Here is a 7,697-nt window from a genome sequence, read left to right as displayed (position 1 = left end):
AAAATTGCATCTGTATCTGAAGTGGTACAGAAAGTGCCAATTGTTTAAATTAATGCTTTTGATGTGAATATGGTTAATGAACGTTATTTTTGGAATATTAAATGTATACAATGATTCCTAAGGTTCTGGTATTGGAGATAAGGGCAAAGACCACAGACTCCACATCCAACTGCTTCAGCTCTCCGCCCCATTAAATGTTACAAAGATACCCTGAATGAAACGAGTTCAAGACTCAACCTCCCCATCTGTGTTTCCACCAGGAATTGCTGGTTTGACTACAGTGAAAAGTCCGACGGGGTCATGGACTGTCCAAGTCTCCAGGGGGCTGGTGAAGGTTAAGGAATTTGACTGCTAATTGAAAGTTTGGAGGTTCAAATTCACTCAGACGCATCTTGGAAGAAAGGCTTGGTGAGCTGTTGCTGAAAAGTCAGGCAATGACATTCCGACGGATTTCCTCTGACACACAATGGGTCACCTTGAGCTGGAATTGACTTTACAGTCATTCATTGACAGACCAGGAAAGGCACATAAGGGAATGCGGATGTGTAGGAGATGGGCATTGATTTTATCCACATCGAGTGAAACCAGGACAGCAAGCAGAGTATTCCATGGACACTGGAGTTACAAATCTGAGGAGATGGATCTGGGTTGGGCATGTGGATTTGGGATCACCTGCATAGCCTTGAGAGATAAAGGGAAAGAAAGAAGCACCACAAAGGCTGATTGAGCGGGAGCTGGAGAACTGCACTGGGTTTCAAAATCAAAGGAACCCTGCTGGTTCAATGGTTAAGCACTTGGAATACCTGAAACATCAGCTATTTGAACCCACCATAGAAGCAAGACTTGGCAGTTCGTGCTCATAAAGACTTCATCTCAGAAAACCCCATGGGGCAGTTCTGCCATCAGACAGGTGGCACTATGAGTGCCCCACAGGACTAGCATCACAAAATCCACAGGAAGAGGGCAGTGCTAAGAATCTCAATAGATGAGGAATGAGAGACCTTTGAGAGGTTCAGAAATGTGATACTTACAAGCCAAGTTACTTTGGGAAAAAGGTGTACACACTCTGCCTCTCACCTGTTTCTCAGGTAAGTTGTCAACAGCCCTGGATCTGACCTTTCCTGTCTTAAATTGAGGGTATTCCTAGGTAAACTCTTCTACATTCTAAGACTGAAATAATAAATGAGTAAAACTGACCTTTTCATGTCATTACTAGAAATAATTTTGGTAGCTGAAGGGAGGTGAGTATTGACCCACCTGAGACCCAGATGGCACAGTGGTAATGCATTGGACTGCTCACTGCAAGGCCGGAAGTTCAAAGCCACTAGCTGTTCCATGGGAGAAAGACAAGGCTTTCTGCTCCTGTAAAGAGTTACAGTCTTAGAAACCCACAGGGAGAGTTCTCCCCTGTTTTACAATGTTACAATGAACTAGAATCAACTCAATGGCAGTGAGCTTGTTACTCACTTAAAGATATTTTGCTGTCAAGGGGAGACTGTGTAATAGATTATCTAATAGGAATATTAATATGAAGGAAGGCATCCCTGGGTGGTACACATGGTTAAGTGCTCTATTAGTCACAAGGTTGGTGGTTCAAATCCACCCAGAGGAGACAGGCCAGGCAATCTGCTTTCAGAAGGGGACAGACTTAGAAACCTTATGGAGTGATCCTACCTTGATCACATGGATCACCACAAGGCAGCCAATTACCACACCGATGCACAGGAAAGCTATTGAAGACCGTGAAGAATTCACTCTTTGGGATGACTTTGATAATATTTTGTTGTTGGTGGTTTTTGACTTTGATCATTTTTACACTGGAATACCATCAAGTGAAGAGCTGTAGGAGACTTGGCATTGGGGTTGTCAGGTGTTTAGTTTTGACCCTCTAGGATTGTACCTGACTTGCAGTTCTGCCGAGTCTGAGTGCCCTTGTTCTTTGATGATATGTGCTAGGTCACAGTAATGGTCACAATGGGGCTCAGCAATGTATGGGGGGGGGGGGACATATTGTGGATGTCACATTCTTGCAAACGACACGCTGCCCTGGTAAATCTGTGGCATACGAACTCTTTAGAATGTTGAAAATCAGGGATGTTACTTTGAGGACTAAGAGGTGCCTGAAAAAAGTCATGGTATTTTCAGTCACCTCATATGCAAATGAAAGTGGCCATTGAGTAAGGCAGACAGAAGAGAATCAATGCATTTGCATGATGGCACTGGAGAAGAATGTTGAAGGTACCTTGGCCTGACAAAAGAACAAACGGATCTGTCTTGAGCAAGTACAGCCAGCCAGAATGCTCCTGAGAGGCAAGGATGGGGAGATCGCATCTTATATACTTTGGACATGTCAGGAGAGAGCAGTCCCTGGAGAAGGACTTCGTGTTTGGTCAAGTGGGGGGGCGGTGAGAAAGGGGAAGGCCCCCGAGGAGATGAATTGACACAGTGGCTGCAATGATGGGCTCACCCATGGAAACACCTGGGAGGGTGGCGCAGGTCCAGTGTTTCATTCTGTGGTACATACGGTTGTTATGGGTCAGAATTGACTTGATAGCACCTAACAACGACAACAACAGTACTGTTGATAACTGTATTATTTCCTAAACATTGCCAAGCTCCCCCTCTCCCAACTCCCCAATGAAACCAACCGATTTTAAAGAGAGTAAATGGCTTAAGGCAAACCGCGTTGGTCAAACACAAGGAAGCTTCAATAAGTTCATGGAAAGTGGAAGTAAGGTATTAATATAATTATTCCATGAATGGTTTGAAAACTCCCCTCTTCGTCTGAAAGTCAAGGGAAGATCTGTGTCAGTGGTGAAGCATTTTGCCAAGCTGATGCCAAATTCTAAGCCAGTGACAGATCCTAAGAATTAGGAAATTATTGCTTTATAATGAATATATTCTCTATGTAGTTTTTTTTTTTTTAATTTCCACTTAAGATTTTTGTCCTTCAACATAACTCACGATACATTTGTTGGCTGGGATATTCACATTCACCAAGGTCTAGCAGGGTGGTTTTAAAACTGCATGCTACAGTGCTCTGATGGATACTCACTCCAACTGTAAATAGCTTTTATCTGATGTATGCCTCTAGCCTGAGACATCTAGAAGAGAATCGAATGCTGCATGACTTCTTTAATTCAGCCAGAAGGGTGCAGCTGTTTGCCTTATATCTGATGTAAGTTTATAGCAGCAAAGGGAAGGTTCCAGTGGGAGCGGGGGTGGTGGGGATTAATGCAATCACCCAGAATTAATCATGGTATTGAAACAATTATTTCGGAATAAGTTGAAAGTTGAAAAAAATGCTCTTTACTAAAGCCACATTATTCACACAGACAAAACTTTTGATAGCAAAACCCTGGAGCAGGAGCAGGAGTAATTTGAATGCTGTGTGGATATAGAAGATATTTAAAAAAAACCAGAAGTGGTATCTTCCAAAGGCTGTCATAGGCACAATATACTTGATGGGATTGGGGTTGCAAGCATGATACTAGAATTCATTACATGGGATCCCAGAAGTTGCAGAGTTTTCAGCACTGTTTTGGGCTACAAAGACACAAGTGAGTCTCATAATGAACTCTTGTGCTGAAAAGCGCGTACTAGATTACAAAGTAGGACTAGCAAGCCAACCCAACAAACAACCCCGTAGGTTTTAGAAGACGTGATGCCTCTGTGTCTTTTTCATATTCCCTTTCTAAGACTGGCTAGTGAACCTGGCAAGTGCAACCTTGAAAGACAGCATTGACAAGCTCAAAGTTCAAAAACAAAACTTGAGCTTGAACCTAAGTGTGAGGTCTTGCCTTATCAACATTTTGGCATAAAAATCTTTATGCATAACAGTTTTTCAAGTGAGCTGGCAGCCAAGGAAACAAAGTCAGATGGAGGATCAACACTGACTTTTGGTTTGAGGTAATTATAAGGAATATTGTCTCCCAAGGCTCAGCAAATCGATTTGGCCTTTTAGGTGGGCTTTTCTTATTTTTCTCCCTACTTTTGTCATGGTGGGCTGAAATGTGTATCCCCACTGACCAAACATTCATGCTGATAAGGGGGAGGCTCTGGTCAGAAAGAACAAAGTTGTACATTTGTCAGGGCACATGGGTACTCCAGATTGAAGGAAGCTAAAAGGTAAACATGTACATCTCAGCCTCCAAGATATTTCATTTTTCAACTAGGAATGAAATGTAAGCATTACAGTGAGTCATGCAGTATTTTTATCTATCAATGATTGAGTTAGTGATATGAGCGCAAATTATTTTTCCCCTTTAAACCTGCAATGCTCATCAGTCATATGGAACTGAAATCACACACAAAAACAAATCATGAAGAGACAGACATTCAATGCTCCAGAATGCCCACAGCAGCGTGCCAGAAACTGCTGTCCACAGCACAGGGCACTAGGGGCCACTGCAATGCCTGAGTCTTTAATGCTGCTTGTTTTTATTTTTGAACATGAGAGGTTCGGGGCATTGGGGGAATCTGTCTCTCTGGAGGTTAGCCCATAATTTCTGCAGGTTCCGTGACCAACTTGGATCCATCCCACGCTGTCTTGAACTGTTCAGGAACTGGAAATTCTCTCTGGAAGAAGAACAAAACGATTTCAACAACGGAGGCTTCCTTATGAAGACAGGTGGGCCTCCAAATGCTATTGGGTCAACTCCAACACAACGGAAACCCACTGGCTTCCAAGGCTGTAAGCCCTATGGAATCTGATCACCAGGTCTTTGTCTCTCAGAGGGACTGGAGGGCCCTAACTTTTCAGTTAGCAGTAGAATGCTTAATCACTGCACCACTAGGGCAACCCTGCAAGTCGCACCCCAAACTGACACCAACCTCACTGCCATTGAGTCAATTCTGACTCACAGCGCAACCCTGTGGGTTGCCAAGACTGCAACTCCTCATGGGAGTAGAACGCCCTGTCTTTCTCCAGCAGAGTGGCTGGGGGTTTCGAACTGTTGACCTTGCGGGTCTAACGCCTAACCACTATGCCACTAGGGCAAGCAGCACAGTAAAGGGAACTATTGAGTCCTAAATACCATGAATGCAGACGCATGGATTCCTTCTTGTCGATAAAAGCTAGCCTCTTAAGGGATTTATTAGGAAATGGCTTTGTGCGTCGCAGATCCAGGACTCAGCGGAATCCATCAAGCAGCCAACAGAAGAGGGATTGAAAGGCAGTTCTAAGAATTCCTGCCCTGCCTGTGAGCCATTGTATCCACAGAGCTCGGAGCTTGGGAGTTGATTCATCTGACTAAAGGAGGCTGCAGCACAATTCGTGGTCACCTTCCCCAACATACTCACGTAGTCCCCGTCCTGAGGGATCAGGATGTTCATTTCTGAGGACGTGGCACTCACAATCTCACAGTCCAGGGCGTCTTCACTGAGGTATATGTGGCACCCTTCGGTCTTGTTAATGGAAATGGTTGGCACTTTCCCCATGACCTGAAGATGAGAAGAAAAAACAGACGAACAAACTGAGACCGATACCAAGTAGCAGGCACCCTTCGGAACGGTTGCCAGTTGCCACTTGGACTGGTTCGCTCTGCTCCATCTTCGTGCTTCCCGGTGTACTGGCTATTCCATGGTTGTGCTCATCTGACCAGCAGACACTGAAACCGCTGGCTCACAGGGGGGCCACTCCCATGCCCCCAGGGATCACCATGAGTCCGAATCCACTGGGTGGAAACTGGTTGTTAATAGAAATCATGACTGATTACAAGGATCTACATGTAACCTCCTCCCTGGGGGATGGACAACAGAAAAGTGGGTGAAGGGAGACGTCGGACAGGGCAAGGTATGACAAAATAATAATTTACAAATTATCAAGGGTTCATTCGGGAGTGGGGAGCGGGGAGGGAGGGGTAAAAATAAGGAGGTGATGCCAGGGGCTTGGGTGGAGAGCAAATGTTTTGAGGATGATGAAGGCAAGGAATGTACAAATGTGCTTTCCACAACTGATGTATGTATGGATTGTGATAAGAGTTGAATGAGCCCCTAATAAAACGATTAAAAATTTTTTAAAAACAATAGAAATCACGTTGAGTTGATGCCAACTTATAGCGACTGTAATAGGACAGGGAAGAGTTGCCCCTGTGAATTTCTGAGACTGTATCCCTTTAAGGGAGTAGAAAGCCTCTTCTTTCTCCCGTAGCGAGGCCACCAAGAAGTAAAACCCATTGATCCCTTTAGTGGGGGCTTTCGTTTGGGCGCCACCAAATGTTAGGTATCAGTGGGTTGAGCACAGGGCTGGAGGCGGTGGCGGGCGGGCAGGCTGGTTAGTGGCAGTGGCAACTTTTCCAGGCTGAACTGAGTACATGTCATCTGAGGACCGCACAAGCGGACTTTCAAATCCCAGAGTTTCTTCCCTGAAACAAAATAGAGGGATGAAGGGGCAAACAGCAGCCAACTGTTCAGAAAAAGCCTCACGGTGCTGTTATGTTTCAAACATATATTTGATTTCCAGATAAAAGGAACAAGTCGCTTCAGCTTTTTATTTGCTTCAGATTTTAGTTTGGACATGTCTCTAAGGAACTTGGCTTGCAATGGGTACTAAATCTTGTCACTAAAGGGGTACCTACATTATTCTGTAATCAAGTTGATTGTTCCTGAGGAATGTAAAAAATAAATAAATAAATAAGAGCCGGCGTCATTCTTTTAACCCAGATCCCCTGCTGGCTAAGAATTCCAGGGGTTGAATGTGAAGCATAAATGCAATAACGTGTCTAAGTATTTCAAAATGTATTAATTTCAGAAGTCCACACTGTGCACTTCGTTCAGGCAGCTCTTCATACAGGGAAGGTGGACAGTATTCTTTGCACTGTTTACAAATATCTAAGTGTTACAAAAATGTTGGTCCATTTTACATTTCTATTCCAACAATCCATTTTCAGGTAGCTGGCTCCCACCACAGTCTCCATAGGAGCAGCCTATTTCCCCAAAGACCTTCTCCTAGCAAAGACTTTGCCTCCTTGTAATGGTAATTGGTGTGAGACAGACAGCTCCTCTTTCATGCTGAAGAAAAGACTGGTTGCAAACCCAAGGGGCAGGGCCCGTTGATAGCGCAGGTGATGGAAAGCATTCCTTGAGGGGAGTCTAGCCAGGTTGACCCAGGTTTTGTCCTCTCACCTTAGAAACTGGATGTGGACTTGGAATGGCGCCCCAGTGTACAACAAGGCAGAGGTTGTTTAAGGCCAGGTAAAGGCCAGGGTTCTGCCACAGATTAAAGCCTAATCATAATAAATCATGAAAGGGTCATCCATCATATTTTGGTGATGTCTAGATTTGCTTATTTTATGAGGATGAAGAGCATTTACATACTGGCCAGAGCTATATTTATGATAGCGGATGAGTAAAGAGAAAGGCATAATTACTTTGCCAGTGGGCCTAAATTAATGCATCTGTGAGACAGAAGTGGGGCATGTTGAGGCCAGCAACTTGGGCCAATATGTTTTACTTATGTGTACAGTGAACCCTCGCCACTTCGCGCTTCGACTTCCGAGGCTTCACTCTATCGCAGTTTTTGCGTAACAGCGCATGTTCTGTAATTACTGCCACTGATTTGCTCATACTGTACATGCTTCTGTCTGCATTGATATGTATCGGAACTATATATCAGATGCATTTTTGCTTTTGTACAGTGTACTGTAATTGTTTGCGATTTTTAAGAAATTTTATCTAAGCCCTATGATGGCTCCTAA

General features: G+C 44.2%; 1 protein-coding gene across 1 annotated transcript in view; it reads right to left on the bottom strand.

The window, feature by feature from the left end:
* Positions 1-4,320: 4,320 nt before the first annotated feature.
* The window catches only part of CAP2 (cyclase associated actin cytoskeleton regulatory protein 2), a 221,999-nt gene continuing 218,622 nt past the window's right edge, over positions 4,321-7,697 (bottom strand). Inside the window, exons 12-13 of the mRNA XM_045298686.1 lie at positions 5,302-5,442; positions 4,321-4,578 (exon numbers count right to left, since the gene is read on the bottom strand). Of these exons, the coding sequence (XP_045154621.1) occupies positions 4,495-4,578; positions 5,302-5,442 (225 nt within the window). The 3' untranslated portion in view covers positions 4,321-4,494. The remainder of the gene's footprint in view (positions 4,579-5,301; positions 5,443-7,697) is intronic.

Source organism: Echinops telfairi, unplaced genomic scaffold, assembly GCF_000313985.2.
Source record: "Echinops telfairi isolate 266 unplaced genomic scaffold, ASM31398v2 ScPeMD7_7439;HRSCAF=8477, whole genome shotgun sequence".
Lineage (NCBI taxonomy): Eukaryota > Metazoa > Chordata > Mammalia > Afrosoricida > Tenrecidae > Echinops > Echinops telfairi.
The sequence above is the reverse complement of the archived record's forward strand: the minus strand, read 5'-3'. Positions and strand labels throughout refer to the sequence as shown.